The 18,491-nt window shown below is 35.5% G+C and overlaps 3 protein-coding genes across 4 annotated transcripts in view; 2 read left to right on the forward strand and 1 right to left on the reverse strand.

Moving 5' to 3' along the window:
- The window catches only part of LOC140754678 (uncharacterized), a 35,095-nt gene extending 32,176 nt beyond the window's left edge, over positions 1 to 2,919 (forward strand). Inside the window, exon 17 of the mRNA XM_073089718.1 lies at positions 211 to 2,919. Coding sequence (XP_072945819.1) covers positions 211 to 1,005 — 795 coding nt within the window. The 3' untranslated portion in view covers positions 1,006 to 2,919. The remainder of the gene's footprint in view (positions 1 to 210) is intronic.
- Positions 2,920 to 3,549: 630 nt separating this feature from the next.
- Positions 3,550 to 6,512, reverse strand: LOC140754679 (uncharacterized). Its single transcript, XM_073089719.1, has 2 exons — positions 6,180 to 6,512; positions 3,550 to 4,159 (listed from the first exon to the last, which is right to left on the reverse strand). Exons 1-2 carry the CDS (start codon positions 6,364 to 6,366, stop codon positions 3,636 to 3,638), a joined length of 711 nt encoding a protein of 236 aa, XP_072945820.1. The 5' UTR covers positions 6,367 to 6,512; the 3' UTR covers positions 3,550 to 3,635.
- An 850-nt stretch (positions 6,513 to 7,362) lies between these two features.
- Positions 7,363 to 13,178, forward strand: LOC140754813 (protein THEM6). Of its 2 annotated transcripts, none has more exons than XM_073089927.1 (5): positions 7,363 to 7,525; positions 10,122 to 10,292; positions 10,832 to 11,046; positions 11,798 to 11,986; positions 12,197 to 13,178. In XM_073089927.1, the coding sequence occupies exons 2-5, from the start codon at positions 10,127 to 10,129 to the stop codon at positions 12,332 to 12,334; spliced, it is 708 nt and encodes a 235-aa protein (XP_072946028.1). In that variant the 5' UTR covers positions 7,363 to 7,525; positions 10,122 to 10,126; the 3' UTR covers positions 12,335 to 13,178. The 2 variants fall into 2 exon arrangements, with proteins under 2 accessions (XP_072946028.1, XP_072946027.1); XM_073089926.1 differs by having other exon boundaries at positions 10,110 to 10,292; positions 12,197 to 13,177.
- Positions 13,179 to 18,491: the final 5,313 nt, after the last annotated feature.

The raw sequence follows: 18,491 nt of genomic DNA on the forward strand, positions 1-18,491 counted from the left end.
AATGTTCTGAGGAATAGTGAATAAAGATTTGCAAACTGATTAGTCTAGACTACACTGACTACTACTGTAACTCGACTGCACTGTCTCGAATCTATTAACCAAATAGATTTAGACTTTTAGTTTCAGATTTAGTACAGTAAAGAATTACAATATATTTGGAGGCCCATTTATTTAAGTTGTTATGTAAGGAGGAACTTCAATTTTTTTCAGATCCAAGCGGTAACGATAGACGATTTGAAAGCCCGCCACATAACATCGACGATATTCCACGCGAGCCGTGCGCCCGCCACAGTGCTCGTATCGGCTCCGCAGACCGTTATATCACAAGCCACGCCTGGAGGTGGGGTGGATAGGCCATCCCCACATTCAACCCCTACAAGCAACTCACACGTCATCCGCCGCCTACGCTACGGCGAGCGGAGAGACCGAACCCCGAGATATCTCCTCGACGACACTGATCACTTGATCGGCAGCGACTCGAAGATGGGCGACGACAGTAGCGCGACACTCGACTCGATAGGCGACGGCGACGACGATCGCTCCTCTCCAGAACGGTCAGAACTGTTCTGGGAGTCGCACACGACAACCAGATCGGACAACTTCAGCAGCGACAGCGACAAGTGTTGCAAGAGTCCGTACGACGAGAACAACTCGACGGATTCGAGCGGCATCAGCGCACACATGAGACTCGACTCTGTCATTAAAGACGCAAGGGGAATCGGCGGCGATAACGTCGATGACGGCAACGTACCGCCGCTACGGACGTACCCGCCGAAAAGAACGTACCATGATATACACGATAGGAGCCATTCGGGACGACACCACGATACCCACGACAGGTCGAGGAGTAAACCCGACGATAGATTCTCAGACAGCTCGGAAGGGAGACGTCGCGCTTCTAATCGAGGAGTGGTGAAACGCGGTTGTCATTGTTGCAACGGTTCACCCGCTCCCCCGAAACCCAAGAAGCCGCGACAAAGAAAACCGACTTTGGACTTCAACTGAATTGTGATTAATTGACATTTCCCGGCAAAGGCAATGATGTTGCGTCTGCCTCGCCAGACTGAATGCTATCTCCAAACGAGAGGTTACACTTTTCTAGATATATTATTAGTGATAATAAAATAAATATATTGTTGAAATTGTTTTGTATATAATATACTGGTAGCTTGCGTTCAATGTTTTACGCGCTTTTTGTTACTGTTTTCTTTGTAACTAAGTTTAGCTGTTCCTTTTAGGTGTTATGGATAATTTTAATTTGCAACCTGTCACCAACCAGTTCAAATGTTTTATTTTTTTTGAGCTTTGAATTTCAAAGCTTTACATTTATTGTAAGATTGATTTTATGAAAGCGTTTTGTGTTTGATTGTTAAACTTTACTTGTAATATATCCATTATAATATACATAATGTATCGGTAATATATAACTGTATAAAACTTACGATAGGTTACCTCTTCTCTAGATGTAAGCGTTTCCGTTAGTGAATACAGGCCATACTCAAAATGTGAAATTGTCTCTTAGCGTTGTAGATGTATCTTTTAATATAAAATAGCCCTTCTTAATAACGTTAGACTGATGTTGGAATGTTTTTCCTCGCCTGTTGCCAGTTTAATTCGAAGCCAATATTTTGTACTTTCGTTTTGGATACTGTATTATAATATACGCGTAGTTTTAACACTAATCAACTTCCATGTGAACTGCACAAATCGATAATTTTGAAAAGACGATGTGAGCTTTAACGGGCCGACGCGATTTATTTTTGAGATTTTGTTTATTGAATTACAAATTTCGGTGCCAACGAGCCATTGGCGTCGCGTGCGCTTGTGTTTACGTTCCCTGTGGGCATACTCTTCTGTAATGTAGCGCTGTTACTTTTTAAACAAACGTATAACCATCATATACTTAACTGAATGATTGAATGATGGAACGACACACGCTACTCCGTTCGGCGACGGTAACGCGTACGTAGTAACGTGTTAGCTAGTATGAATTCTATATGGATAGTGTAAAACGTGTAAATATGTGTCCCCGCTAATAGCTTAGGGGCCGGTCTAGTCACTACTGTACCGTTCGTAATATTATATCGTATATCTTATTTCATAGATTCAACGCGGTGTAGGGCCCGCCCCGACTTGGCTCTGAGCCGCTAGTATCTTACACAGTATTCTACCGCTTATGTATATAAAAAGCGAAACGGTCAACCCGTTCGTATTAGCCGGGTTTGTATTGAATTGTTTCGATGCAGCGTTTCGCGTATTGTATATAGACAGGGGTTTAAATTAGTGAATTTAGCGAACGCGCAAGTCGACGGTCACTTAGTAAAACGTAACTATACATTTTCCGCGCTCGCAAGAGTCCATTTCGATATAAAACATAGTTCAGAAAGTTACTTCAGTAGGTGTAAGTTAGAAGTATTAGGTAAAGTTTACGGTATACATTCTCGTGCGTGTTTTTATGTCGGCAAAATAGTAATTATGCTAAATGGATATTACTTAATGATTTAGCTAATTCGTCGACTTAAAGGCATGGATTATATGTTATATAGATATTCAACTGAAGCGCGATTTTTCGGAAGTTTTTTGAAAACTTATGTATTTTCTTTATCTTGAAAAATGTAAAGGCAACTTTTCAGAAGTTTCACGGTAAGATTTTTTTATAATTATAATTCAATATCTTGTTATTGTTCGAATTTTTGGGTAGGACACCTGCGATGAGACTTACAGTATTGCAAATGCGTTTTTTTGTTATATTTTTCACTTAGGAGTTTAAATTTATTACGGTAAATGATACTAATGATTAATGTTAGAAGGTTTCGTCATTATTTTTTATTCATCCTAATGTGTTTTTGTGATTATGTAAACATTATTTTTAAAAGTGCTACAGAAAAATGATCATTAAAACTTATCTATTAAACATTATGTGGAGTTTTCTTTTATAAATCATCCTTTAGGTTTATGGTATAACGAATTACAAATGATGACGTCATAATATTATATACATTTATTCAGTCTTAAAAGTATTTTCTATAAACATTTTATAATTAAATAATACTAACTTATATACCTACTTACAGTACACATATAATTTTAACGTATTCCTATATTATTATAGTATACATTGAATCTCTTTTGAATGACGGGACATACAAATACTACATACAAGTATACTAACACAGTAAAAATAATCATTTTTTCAATTAGTTATTGTATTGAACATTGAGCTACTCTATGAGAATAAACTTAAAGGAAATATCTAATTAAATTATGTTCCTAATAAAATTAAATATTTATATCAAAATAATTTTCTTCGCATGTTATCAACACAATATCTGTATTTTATTTTCATTTTGTATGTGTACAATTTAATCTTAGATACGACTGAGCCGCATTTGATAGAACTTTTATACGAATATACAGGATCTTGCTGAAGGTGTTATAATTGTTATCCTAAATACTTTTGTGATGGTACTTTATACCATTGGTGACCACGTCTCTCATGCACTCTCATGCATGTAATACATGGGATATGGGGATAAATAACTCCCCCTATTAAACATACAATTTATAAATATGTTCACGAAAAACATTTTCATAGCTTATTGTATTTATTTTATTGTCTGTTCCCAACTTTCACATTATGAAGCCCATTTCCTATTATCCTTAATCCTTCGCATGAGCGCCAGCACTTCTATCCTGAACTCCAGTCGTTCATCCTCAGTGTACCTGACTACTGATGGCAGGAGCGACGCGAAGAACGCTTCATCCTCATTCATGATCCTCGGGTCATTCGCTTCTTCCACTTCAACGAAATCCAAATCACTGCTCTTATACTCATACTCTTTAGATTTCGGCTCCTTTATTTCCTCTACGGAATCTCGTTTCTTAGGACGCTTTCTAGTGTTGTAAGTAACCGGACTGGTTTCTTTCTCACTGTCCTTTTCATATTTTAGTGGTAAGGGGTTGAGTATTATTGGATCGTCAGCACATTCAGTGCTGCTGTAGTCTGCGTCGTCGCTTTTGCTGTTGTCCGGCACGACTTTGATTAGGAACTCGAGTTGGTTATACAAGATGTATTTGCGCTTAGGTTTGCCAAACTTGGTCTTCAGTGTCTTCACGAAAGTGTCGCGTATGTTCGTCCATTTGTTCAAAATGTTTTCGCCTGTAAAATATTACACTGGGATTACTTAAAGCTCGATGAGATTAATTACGAGAGCGTTGCATGGTTGTGATTTCGTGTCACCGCACGACATAGTGTCGTGATTTTTTCGCGCCAATGATGCGAATGATAGAATTCGCTTTCAGAAAAAAAATATGATGTTATGATGCACTTGGTCACCAACACACATGTACATGCACACACACAATGTAAAATAATGTATTTCCCCAAAGGGGCCGTTCAAGTATTACGTAACGCAATTTTTGAAGATTTTTGACCCCCCCTCCCCCCCTTGTAACGCACCGTAACGTTTTTCTATACCCCCCCCCCCTAACGTTACGTAACACTCAAGTGTCAATTTTTACCCTAAACTCGCTAAAAAGTTATGTTATAGTTTTTATCCTTGGGATACTTTTACTTACATATTTACTTTATAATACTAAGAAATAGAACAAGAGATTTTTAATGCGAATAAGAGTAAAAACTAATAAAACATCAACTCATGGGCAGGCAAAAATATACTTGTCCTTTTTAACTACACCTAGTCGCTGTCGGATCAAACAGATACTCGATGCGAATTGAGTATGATGTGTCAAATGTGTGAAAATTCGGAATTGTTCAGTCGTGCATCTATTCCAAACCTATACGAATGTCATTTAGGTGGACGCCGCGCCGGCTCACGAAACCTTTAATGATAAATCAAACTACTATTTCGATAAATCTAACGTCGATAGTCCTAAGCTTGTATAAAGTATGAAGGAAAGATTACAATTCATTATTACTAGTGAGTGCGCGTGCAAATCTTACCGCCCTTACGTATTGATGCAAAGCATGAACGAACTAGCTTCTTAGTCCAAGAATAAGTACCTAGTCCACACCAAATTGTACTAACTAATGAGACTTTATGGGACTAGGTGGAACAGGTTTCTGAATCACGTATTTTTAAATACTAGGAACAGGCATACCTAGTCCCAAATTTACCTAGTACAACCCATCTCTACTTGTCTATAAACACTTCGAACGATTACTGACAATGAAAACAACATTAAATCACGTACAATACAATCTAAGGATTCCCCGTGAAATATGAACGAAAAGATTTGCCAACTTGCGAGAACAAATTAAAAATGACAACCAGACTATACAAAGAGCGTGTTCAGCCGAACTAGGTCTCCTGAGTATTCTAAGTTAGTTTAAGTATAGTCAAAGCATACATACTGCTATACTGTACTATACTTAGTCTAACTCAGAATACTCAGGACTTAGTTCGGCTGAACCAGCTCATTCAAGGGATTTCCCGTAAAACGTAAATGAAAAGGGTTGCCAATTTAGGAGGTTTAATTCCCTATTTTTTTATTAAAAAATGTTACGTAACGTGTATTACGGAAGACCCCCTCCCGCCCCTGTAACGCATCGTAACGTTTCACAAGACCCCCCCTCCCCCCTAAATTGCGTTACGTAATACTTGAACGACCCCAAATCAAGAACATTTTATTGAGATAACTACCAGAAAATAAAATTAATTTTACTTGGAACGCAATTTTAACCAAGGGAAAAAACTATTCTATTCGTTCTCAATGGCATTCGAACTATCAAAGATGAAAAGCACAGCTCAAGCTGGCCAACGGTCGACTAGACTCTTTCACTCTCAGATAAGAGTAGGAGACCCGTGCCCAGGAGTGGGACTACTTGGAGATGACGATAATTATTTTGAATTCTTTCCAAACAATATATTTATTTTTTGGAAAGAATTCAAAATAATTATTTATACTTCCCTTTCCCCAAAAATATTTGTTCCCTTTCCAAATAATATGTTGTAAAGTTTGATAAAAAAAACACTGAAACATAATTAATGAATATTTGTCCATTGCGTTAATCAAATATGTGCTTAAGTATTTAGAATAATATGAATTATTTATCCAAATATCAGATATAAAACGGTACCTATATTTATAACAAAGAGATTAGATATGTAGGTTGAATATGTTTGCTGTATAACCTTACGTCACTCTATAAGACGTACCTGTTATCTTTTTCTCCGCCAACGACATTTCCTCGTATCGTGGCTCGAGAATGTTAAACACTTCTTCCCAGGCCGTCCTCCTTTCGACACGATCTTTGTAACTCTCTAACGATTTATCCCATAGGCACGAACGTTCCCTAACATTTCTAATAAGTTGCACAACATCGTACTTAAACTCTTTCGGCATTATCAATCAGTATAGATATTCAACGAAATAACACAATCAAAACAAAACAAGACACTGTTTTCACTCCCCCGTCTGTCATGTAACTGCGCGTGACGGCAAAATGTCGGATCGGACGACATTGTGTATCCCTCTCACACGGCACGCGGCAGACTGAGATAGAAATAACTGAGGTCACCGACATGGATGTCGTGCGGACTTGTACCCGTCACTATCATGGTACTACGACATATTCATAATATAACTTCTTACAAACAACCGAAACATATTATTTTAAGAGATGTTGTCACTTTGATGTAGTCGCGGAATATAGAGTGACATGTAACTTAAATAATTTGGAAAAATTAATCACATCATCGATTGTTACAAATGTATAAAGCCGTAACTGGATCTATAAATTAAAATAAGTCTTTGATAAGCATGAATGTCATGTGCTTTAATATTTAATTTATTATTAATTGAGATCTCTAAACCCAATCAGCGTGATCAAAATAATATTTGTTTAAATAGGGTTGTGAACTGTGGATGTGAATATACCTGAGATTTTTATATTTTTTCGTATTGCATTTGTTGCTATAATAAATTTAATAGGCGTTAATAAGCTATATTACTATTTCTTCCTTCGTTGAACGTCCACTGATACAACTATTTCGATTGTATAACAGCTGAATACGGATTTGACCTCATAATGCCTTGTGTTCCAACCTCAGTAAGACTTTTAATACGAATTCATTGTAATTTAGACTTATTTTATATAGCAATTAACATTATGATAATATGAGATGATCTGTTTGTATGTGTAATATTAATTTCCTTCACATAACACCTTCTTAGTAAATGAGGAGTAGACATAAGAATGTCCTCGACTTTCTATGTCAGCTGCCTAACCTTAGGTCATAAGGTGTAAAATCGCTTAACCTTTCCACCAATTTCACCCTAGTGCCCTATCGATCGTGGTGCGCGCGCACTATGGAAATGTCAACTCTATTTTGTCGGAAAAGTCGTACATGACACTGCTTCTCAGGTTATACTAACATAATTTTATTTTTTATTATTTTCTTTCACTTATAAATAATATTTATCGTGTCTAGAGTTTGTGAATTTATTTTTTGTTATATCATGTTATCTTAATGGTATTGATCTCATCGATAAGGCTTTGAAGGTAAGTTTAGCGAATGAATCCTAAAATGTTATATTATTGCCTTTTTTTACACATTCAAGATAATGTTTAGTCTATTTTCGCGCAGAATACTTATCCAGTGGTTTACTAAAATAGTAGTAGTAGCTACGAATTTAGTAAAAAAAATAAAGCCCTTTAAAATAATTACTTAGTAGTTTTCCTAGTCAAATGTGCAAAGTGCTTACTTTCGATCAAATATAAAAAAACAGTACATTAAATTAAAATTTAGAACATGTTCTCTAAAATTATTTAGAGTCGACTGGTAACTCGAAATTACCTAACTAACCTTGTAAATTTGGAATATATACGCTGAAGTTAATATGTAGTTTAGTTTAGTCTTGAAGGTGGTAAAATCTTCTGTGGTTCGACCTATTTCTGTCTCATAACAGCAGTGTTACGCGCTGCTGTGTTCTGGTTTGAAGGGTGTACTAAATGAGATACAATTTTCCAAGGTATTTCAGCTGAATCCTCAGGGGTAGCGGCGCATCTGTGCCGACTTCAGGTAGGAATATCTAATACTATCTGGGGTTGATTACAGATGTCAATGGGGGTAATGTAATGTCAATGTAATTGCCACTTACAATTAGATGGACTGCATGCTCGTCTGCTATCCCTATATTAAATAAAATATATTATCGTTGTAACCTCTGTATACACATATGGAAAGGCGGTAAGTCGTTATGAAAGCGTTAATGACTTCGCTATTTTAATGAGAATAATGAGGCGGCAAGCATGTAAATAAAATGCATAAATTCGCAGTCATTTTCGACTCATTATTGCTATGACTATAAATCTAAGTTAGTATCTAGTTGTTTTTATATTAATATATAGGTAATATAGTGCGAAAAAAAAATGTTCTTAAGTATAAATATTCCTGAAATAAAAATACATATTGCATAATTTTCGTGATTTGGAATAAAGGCGTTCCCTGGCCAACAGCTTTTAGGGTTACGCCAGTAATAGATTAGGTAAATCTCAGAATTCTCAGGGTTACGAGTACTTATAATATCTGTATATTTCCGATTTTTACGATGCGAACACTCATATACGTTGAATGCGTAAATAGGCATTTCCACCAGATATGTAGGTACTAAGTAGTTATGTAGGTTAAATATCTAAGGTACGGATGTGTATCAAATTCACCAATATGATTATTTCATTTGCAATTATTTAACTTCCAATGCTAAGCTATGTGTTTTGTATAAGGGACACGAGCTAAAATTCGAAAATCGCAATCTAAGTATTTTTATAACATCTTACTCGCTTAGCTTAGCTACGTAACTTTAGTTTCGATCTCGCACACTGCTTAGCTACATCGCACGTCTTTAGTGGAAAGGCACCCTAAGCTTAGCCTAATTGACCATTCACCTATCCGTATTGATCAGTGAGTTTAACTGAGGACCGGGCAATTTTTATATCTACATATTAGCATATTAGCTCATACCTTGATGAGCTAATATTCCCAGGTTTTACGGATGAGCCGGCCGAGTTACATTACGAGTAGATCATTTTAGTCCTCAGCAGGTAGTCGCTATTTGTTATCGGCTACAGGTGGAACTCCTGTTTTATATGAAATTCGTTAAACATGTCAGTGTGGCGCAGTGACCAGTAATGCTTAGGTAAATCCAATTTTAAAATTCGTCTTAATAAGTAGTACATATATTTTTTGGACTAGTATCTAAATGTCTATTGCGTGTCAGACTGTCTCTCGATAAATATCTATCTATTGTGAGATTCAAGAAACGGTTAATTCACTTGACTAAGCGCCTGCTTAAATAATATAGCAATTTCATTGCCAAGTATTAATGAATTCCTTAACCTATTTACTACTTTATTACTTGTGTTTGTTTAATATTTGCTTTGCTTATTTTATCAATATAATCCTTCTCATTTTCTACTCCTACAATTTTTAAAATAAGGAAAGCGTAGTGTAAGGTTACTTCTTCCAATAAATGCTGTAATCCATAATGTCGGACTTTCTAGTAACCTCATGGTTTGTCTGTGATGTGTGAGCGATAAATATACAAAAGCCACCATTTGTCACTACAATCTTTATGGAACCAAGTTATAAATACCTTTGAACGCAATTGAGCGTATAATATTATTATGTAACAGTATTAAATTGTTTTCGTATGTAAGTGTAAAGAAAACAATAGAGACATGATTCTAGTGTATTGATGGGCTTCTTCGCGCGTGAATTATAAAATTTAATATAAGACTGTTCCGATTTCGGTACAGTTACTATATTTTTAAAGAATTTTAAAAGCGAAGGAAATACAAATAAGTAACGATTTTTATTTTATTAGTAAAGTAATTAAACTGATTTAGTCGGGCCAAAACTATAATGTTTTATTAGACATTTCCCTTATACGAAATTAATCGAAACTTTTATATCGGATTCGGTTGTTTTTTCGGATATTGTATAGATTCCGTTATGATTACGGAACTGCATAAAATTCGAGACTTAAACTAAAATTGAATAAAGTAATAACGATCAAAATACAAAAATACGTACGAAGCATGTAATTTATAATTTTTTCGGCATCGAGAGCTAAAATCTATGCAGACTAATTTTCAGGAGCGATGTGGTCGATCTGCGTGCCAGGATGGGGTGCCGCGATGGTGGCGGGCACCCTGCTACTTTACAGCACCCTCGACGTGGCGTACTTCGCGAGGATGATGTACACTGTAGCCAAGGCCAGGTACTTCAGGAAGAAGGCCTGCATCTTGGAGACTACTGAGGTTCAGGGTGAGTTTTATAAGAATTGCTGACTGATTTAATAAGCAATCATCTTAGTCCTCAGGACTGGCATAGACACTGTGACCAGCTATAGGTAGAGTCCATTCAATCTTATAAAAAAGAATTTATTTTAGAAAATTCTTAATAAACGGCAGTGACAGTATAGTAATTTTAGAAAATTCGGCCTCTTCTCAAGAATATATTTCTGATTTTTCGAAGTTATATGCAGGTACCTATTTGTAGGTAGGTGTTAGAAATTAATTAACACTTTTATTCATGGTGAACAAAACGCAGTGAAAAAACCAACATTCCTGATTATTTTGTAAAAAAAAATAAACATATTTTCGTAAAGTCTACCAATCCACACTTGATCAGTGTGGTGGACTACGGCCTGAATCTTCCTCCTTAGAAACCAAGTACCAAAGGTGGGCGATAAATGCAATGCTTCTTTTGATGACATAATTAAAGAACTTAGCTTAGGTGTATCTCCTTTAAAATCAAAACACATCAATATGTTCCTGTTCCTCATAATTACTTTTCACTTCCAGCATGGTGCCTCATAAACGACATCGACACCTTACTCTACCACATGAACAACGCGCGCTACCTCCGCGAGCTGGACTTCGCCAGAGCGGACTTCTACGAGCGCACTGGCCTCTATGCGAACATCAAGGCGGCAGGGGGCGCTGTGGTGCAAGCTGCGGCGACTATACGATACCGGCGGTACTTGAAGCCGTTCACGAAGTTTACTATTACTTCTAAGGTTGGTCTTTGTTTTGATGATTGGTCTACTATTGTTTTCTTATAATATAGGAGTATCAGACGAGCATGCAGTCCACCTGATAGTAACTTGTTACTGCCGCCCATGGACATATGCAATCAACACCAGACAGAATTGATATTCTTACCTGACAAACCAGAACGCAGCGCTTGACACTAGGTAATAGGCAGAAATAGGTGTGGCGATGGTGCCGCCGGAGTTGAATCACAAAGGGTTCTACCACCTTTAAAGTACTACTACTACTTTTACTATGTAGAGTTCTTACCTTTTCTTTGGATGATGTATAGGTATTCGTTGTAGGTCTACATTTTGTGCACTGAACTTTATGGGTATGTTAGGTGTTTTAACTTAGTCCTTAGTAGACACAGGAAAGTTATAACATTTTTAAACCGACTTAGAATCTAATATATTTGCAGTTTAATTGTGTAAGCATGTTCGTACCGTTTGTAACTTATTAAAAATGACATGATGAGGACTAATTTACAATGCTCCATATAACTCCACCCTAACACTTTATCACTTCTATCATTGTTCTGCTATACCCTTGCAGAACCAGAAGCTGCTGTATTGCATTGTAATTTAGTCTTCAACGGAAGCAATGCATTTCTGACCGAGCTTGAATAGAACCCTAATGCCATCTGTGATTGATCCCGGATTGATAGCCGGCAAACTTTCCATCAAGTGAACTGCATACTTGTTTGCCACATTCATAAAAGACATTCAATCTCTCCAGGCCATCTACTGGGACGACAAGACAGTGTTCATGGAGCACGAGTTCGTGGGTCCCGGCGGCTTCGTCCACGCTGTAGCGGTGTGTCGGCAGCGCGTCATCGACACATCAGCTGCGGCCATCGCGGAGTTGCTGCTACAGCTGCACTGCACGGGCACCTGTAAGCCACCACCCGGGAAAATGCCCCCTGAGGTATGCCACACTATACTTTTGATAATGTTTTTCGGGTATTGGTCCAAGTTGTTCAATGAACTTGCTGTTAAACTTTTGAATTTTTTATACGACTGCCAATTTACTTCCCGACTTGTTTTTGGCAGAATGAAAAGTTTAAATTTAGTATTTAGTGCTAACTTGTGTTGGTGATATATGGTTGATATGTATATATCATATTATCATTTACAGTTGGAACTTTGGGTGCAGAGCAACGAGTTAAGTTCAGCTAAATTGCGAGCACCGAATGCGCCTCTTCCTACACTCCAAGCGGGGGTCGTAGACAACATGAGCTGTGGGGAAATCATCCCAACTCCAGCGACGGAGTGAAATTTACCTCACTGTTCGAACACCAATTTGCGGTCTCGTACGCACCTAGCCAGGTAATATGGGAGTAAGCGAGACAGATATAGGAGTGCACGTTCGAGCAGTGAAATAAATTATCAGTCGACGCGCGACCGTCGCGGAACACGGACGTGTAGTGAATTGTGTCAACGTCAAAATAGGTAAAGTTAATTGGTGATAAAATAATATTAATCGTTATATCTGGGAAAGAGTTTAAATTATTTGATTGGTTAATAGAGTTTATGATGTTATACTAAACGCTGCTATTTACAATATTAACGTACTGGTATTTTGAAGTGAGATGTACTCTTATGAGTTAATGGTGTTTCAAAGTTTATAAAATCTAGGATATTTTAGGAACATGTTTCTGAAAGTGCTAAAGTCACTTTGAATGAAGTCAGAATAACTTAAACTTTGTAGATAGTAAAAACTGTATGTACGTAGAGAACATTTTGAATAATGTGACATAATTTTATGCAAACGGTCGTTTATGTCTTGAAATCAAAATAATCTTCGCGTATTTCTGTGATTTACGGATGGATTTCGTGAATCTAAAATGTATATTTAAAATAAGATATAGGTATTAATAGAGAGTAATTTTGATGTTGACGCACAAGCATTACGATTATATTTAAATATATTAACTATTATATAGTTCTTCTGTCTCACGAAGTCCGTTCGGGCTCCATCGATGTCTTCGTAAATTAAACGCTAGCTAAGCTTCGTGATAAACACTAGCTATCATACTTTGTCTCTGATACAAAAACAAAATAAGTCATTTATTAGATAATATCCCTATAAACTAATATACATTAATTATTTAGTATTATTATTATTATAATCCCGTCAGGCGCGGGGCTCGGGCGGACTTCGTGAGACAGAAGAACTATACACGTTATTAAAAATCTATATCATTTACCATGAGACCATCTTCCATTTTTACTAATTTATCAAGCAACAAAGTGTTGGATAATAGGCTAAAGAAAAGCTTTTAAAGCTATTGGGAGCTTTTGTATATTGTATCAACTTAACATTTACTTAAATTTGCAAGTGCAAGTGTAATTTAAAAAAGATATGATAGAGCCAAACATATTATTGAAAAATATATTATTTACATGTACTAATAATTATTATAAATAATCCATTATTTCATATTAGTACAATCTTGTCATGTGGTTTAGGATTTTGGATTTTGGATATGGAGTTTTGAAAAATAATTTGAATAATTATTCTGATTCTCACATTTGCTGGACAAAATTACAGGGAGAGATTTTTTCAGATAAAGAATTGACGATAGAGTTGAGTTTTTCCTTGTTATTTAAAGGTGTCCAATATTGTTTGATTAAATATACCGATTAATAATAATTTCTTTTACGGGGTTTAATTTTCGTACAAAATCTTTCATCCTGAATCTCACTGACAACATCTCTAATTAATTAACGTTTGTCGTACGTTAGAACTATTTATTACTATTTGGTAATAAGCTATGGATGATACTTGCTTTATAAAGTACTATAAAGGTCCTCGGTTTTTAAGGTATAAATAAGTAGGTACTATTACCTACAGTTGTTATAATTTTCAAACCCACATACATATGTTATAATTTTAAAAATCTACGACCTATGCTAATGTATTTTATAAAATATTACATATGTTCTCCATTACTATCATTGAAAACATGTATTCCAAATTAACTGTAACACAGAATCGCACTTAACGTAGATAAATAACAAGTTATCGTATATTTACGTTCATATTACATTATAAATGATACTCAATAATAAATAAATATTATATCATTTTATCTAATAGCTTGTTAGATGTTAAGTATTATAAAATCCATATTTTATTGTAAAATTTGATGTTTTCTTCAATTGGGTGTCTAGATGTTATATTTATAGAAAATGTGTGTAACTTGTTTCAATAAAGATGGTAATCTAAAATGACGACATTTCAAGTACTTGTATATTTTTTTGGACATTCTCTATATTGTTGCCGGCCGACATTTTTTATGTGATACTAATAGTAAACGAGCATGCAGTTTAAGTGATTGCAAGAAGCAACTGTTCATGGACATCTAAAATCAACCTCAGATAGGATTAGAGTCCTATCTGAGTCCTATCTATAGGATGTTTGCTACCTCTGAGGAATAAGTCGAAATGCCTCGAATAAGAGCTTTCAAAGTAGAAAACAGCAGCGCTTAACACTGCTCTCATAAGGCAGAAATAACTGTGGCGGTGGTGCCTCCAGAATCAAACCAAACATTTGAGATTGCATTATTTATTTAAACAAGTTATACTATTGAATTTCGAGTAATTATAAAGAAAATTCCTTAAAGTTAAGATGTATTAATAAAAACGCGAATGAAGAAATAAACAGGAATTTGAAGCAAAGCGTATGAAATATGCTTTTAAATATTTGTAGCAATTAAATTGGTGTATTAATACTATTAAGTAGTAATATGGGGTTCTCTGATAATTCGAATAGAGAATCTATATGCAAGTGATGGTAGCGACCTCTACTGTTGCAAAGTTGGTACCATCAGGGATTGCGGCATTGCCAGATTTAAGTGTAAAAAATTGCAAAAATTATTGTAAAAAATATTTATCGATACACTCTGTTCGCTATATAATTCTGTTTGTTGTTTATACGACTACCTTCTGTTTTTGATTATTATAAAGTCATATTTTATAAGATATTATAATGTTATTACAATCATTTTTTGAACAACAGCCTATATATCGCTACTTAGGCCCGTGCCACACATAGCACAAACATTTGAACACATTTTTGAACACAGTGAAGCACTGGTATTTGAGTACCTATTTGTTCAAAGCTTGGTACAAATATTTGCACTTTGCCATTTGGTGGCAGTTTTTCGAGCGCACATCAAAACGTCTATACTTAAAGTATGTGTAGAGCCTGCTACACATGTGCAAAGTCCAGTTGGCAGGAGACCATGACATGAGTGACAGGTTAAAAATTGAAATAAATAAGTGTTTAAATGTGTGAGCAAAGTCTTTGTTCAAATATTTGTTATAATGGTCACAGATACGTTGTCACCACTGAGGAATAAGTTGATAACTCTGTTAATAATAACATTGTTATTATGAGGCAGAAATAGATGTTGTAATGGTGTCTTTAAAGTCGAATTCATACGATTCGATAAAAATGAAAATTAAAGAAGATTTAAGAATTATATCAATTCGGTGATTGATATATAAAATTTAATGTTTAAGTATCATATAACCAATGTATTCGATGGAGTAGATATATAATTATTTGCTTAAAAATGTGAAAAGTAACTGCCTTACACATAGCAATATTTTATTGTAGTTTTTAATACTTAATGGATCATGTATGAGCTTCAGAGTTTGTTTTACTTAATTTTGAAGTTTGCTTGCCGTGCGGCAATCTTCTATTTTGATGTTGATGTTGTGAGATTGATTAATGCCAGTTATTTATAATCAATCCATCTAGTTACTGTTCACCAAAGATCTAAATATTACAGTTTCTATTAAGTAAAATGTTCAAATGTCGATCTTTGATAGGAAACAATGGATAGGTTTATTAATATAAGGCATTACAATCAGCTTGAAAATCGGATTGTTTGGTATGTAGATGTTTCCGACATTTTTTTAGTATTTTGGAAAAGTTTCTTAATCAGGATTTTTAAGAAAAAATAAAACGTAAATGAATTATAACTTATATTATTTTGATTCTTACAAAGTTACATATTTTTCATTTTTAATCATTCAAGGGTATTCTATTCCCGGTAAAACGGTAATCTAATATAGGTATCATGAAAATATTAGAACTTGCTTAAATTAAAACTTGTTCAGTTTTTTGGGTTTGTGTACATCACATCGTATCGTTTAGTAAGCCCTATAAAACCTTGTAACTAACTTTCCAAATAAGATGGTTTGAAATTATAATAGGCTTTTCGTTAAAAATATTATTCATGTATTTTATACGTTTTATTTAATTATGAATTATATTTATAAACATAACTTAATTATTCGTACTAACGTATTTAAAGTTAAGCTCACATTTGGGCGCGCCGCTTCATATCGCAAGGTACCTATTGCAAAAAAATTGTCTGAATTGTTTTCATATATCGTATATCTATATTCTATCATAAATTACAATAAGGCACACTACGAAATGACGTCTATTTAATAAATAAGTAAATATCTCAGTTTCATAAGTTCTGTCATTGTAAAATTATTCGAAGTGGACATACATACAGTCTTCTCTAGCGTTAAAATTGGTAAGTCTGTTACTATTTAATTTGTCAGGTACTATTTAAAACGCATCGTGAATAACTGAGAAATATGTATTGTGTATTAATATATTACTATATCGACAAGTTCTTAAAATTATTACGTTCATTTTAACTATTAAGGAGCCATAAGTAGGTATTGTGTCCCGGTATATAATGAGGATAGATTGAGAATTGCAATCTGATGCATTGTGGCGTCTGCCGGTAAAATGCATGTGCCTCAAGGTTTCATTTTGATGGTGAAGAATAATTTTTTTGTTTGTAATTATATAAACTGCTAAATGTACTAACTCGAATAATACTTATTTAATGACTACTGTATATAAACGACTATGATATAATGCTAATAAAATGTAAAATGTACTTTTTCTTTTATTTCTATTATTTTAAAGACGAATACTTAGCTGCCCCTGAAGACTGTTGAAACGCCAAATCTGTCCGACGAAGTTAGGACTTCGTAGGGCGTTGTACGGGCTTCCGGGGTTGCGGGCGGCAAGAGTGGGAGCTCAAACCGTCCAGCAAGCGACCCCGGGAAGGACAGCGGTTTTGTGTGGTCGCATATCGCTGTAATCACCAGGGGATGTGAGAGGAGCGTAAATTGCTCCCCCAGGGCAGAGCCCGATAGAAGGGCATCGCGTTAGGAGGACTCCGGTTGTGTTCCGTTGGAGATCCCGGAGTTCTCCACGAAACGCTGAGGACGGCCACCGGGGGTTAGTGCGGTAAAAATCCCACATAACACGGCGTCACTCCCATGGCGTCGGGTACCTTTTGAAGGTTTCACCCTCGTCAACAGAAAAAAAAAACGGGCGTTGTAGGCAACGTAGAAATATGATCACTAAGTAAGGCATTATGGAGCACTGGGTGGCAGTCCATAGGTTGGCAGTGCAGTCCATAGGTGGCAGGTCCACTTATTTTTATAGTTGTAGGGTGCAGAAACCCGCCTGCAGTTTTACAAAGTCTTAATCCACTTTTTTAATTATGTTACCTACTTAATAAAAATCTAACAATGACAAACATACAAAACATAGTTTAAATCAATGAGTCAATAATCTGCATTTTTGCGAGATTTTCATAATTATATATCATGCTCACTTGTCCAATACAGGTGAACAGCAAGAGTAAAGGCATCTTATAGTGTGCTACGCCGTAAGTTCCATAGGAAAAAAAACACTAAAAGAGGCTCTCCCAAAGAAAAAAGGCAGTGTATTTCTTTTTTAATTCACTGTCTCTGGAGTTAAATAAAGGATATACAAAATGCTTCTCTTAATAAATCATTTTATTCAAAATAAGTTCTTTACAAAGCACTTTTTGAATGTCAATACCACTACCACCCCTTCACAAGGTGTCTTTATGGAGAAGAAGCGGCGAAAGAAGCTCTTTAACACACATGTTTTTTTTTTAAATAAATGTATACTAATATTATAAAGAGGAAAACTTTGTTTGTTTGTTTGATTGTAATGAATAGGCTCAAAAAGTACTGGACCGATTTTAAAAATTCTATCACCACCCGAAAGCTACATTATTCATGAGTAACATAGGCTATATTTTATATGAAATATATCTGATAAATAGATTTTGAGGCGGTACAAAGTTTGCCGGGTCAGCTAGTGTTTTATACAATGGCACCTAACCTAATGGTACATGGTAAATAACATCGTAATATAGCGATATTCAAAATGCTGTTATCATAATGTTATTTTAACACGCTGTATGTGCAATTGTGCATAATACACACGGGGCCGGTAACAAAGGTTCAACCGCAGTTTAACTTACATTAGCAAAAACTAGAAACAACTCGGCTACGTAATCGTTAACCGGGTCACTTGACAGAAATACACGCGTCAGTCCGAACCTGACAGG

This window comes from Epargyreus clarus, unplaced genomic scaffold (genome assembly GCF_041222505.1).
Source record: "Epargyreus clarus isolate Ecla_fem2 unplaced genomic scaffold, WU_Ecla_fem_2.2 ptg000031l, whole genome shotgun sequence".
Classification (NCBI taxonomy): domain Eukaryota; kingdom Metazoa; phylum Arthropoda; class Insecta; order Lepidoptera; family Hesperiidae; genus Epargyreus; species Epargyreus clarus.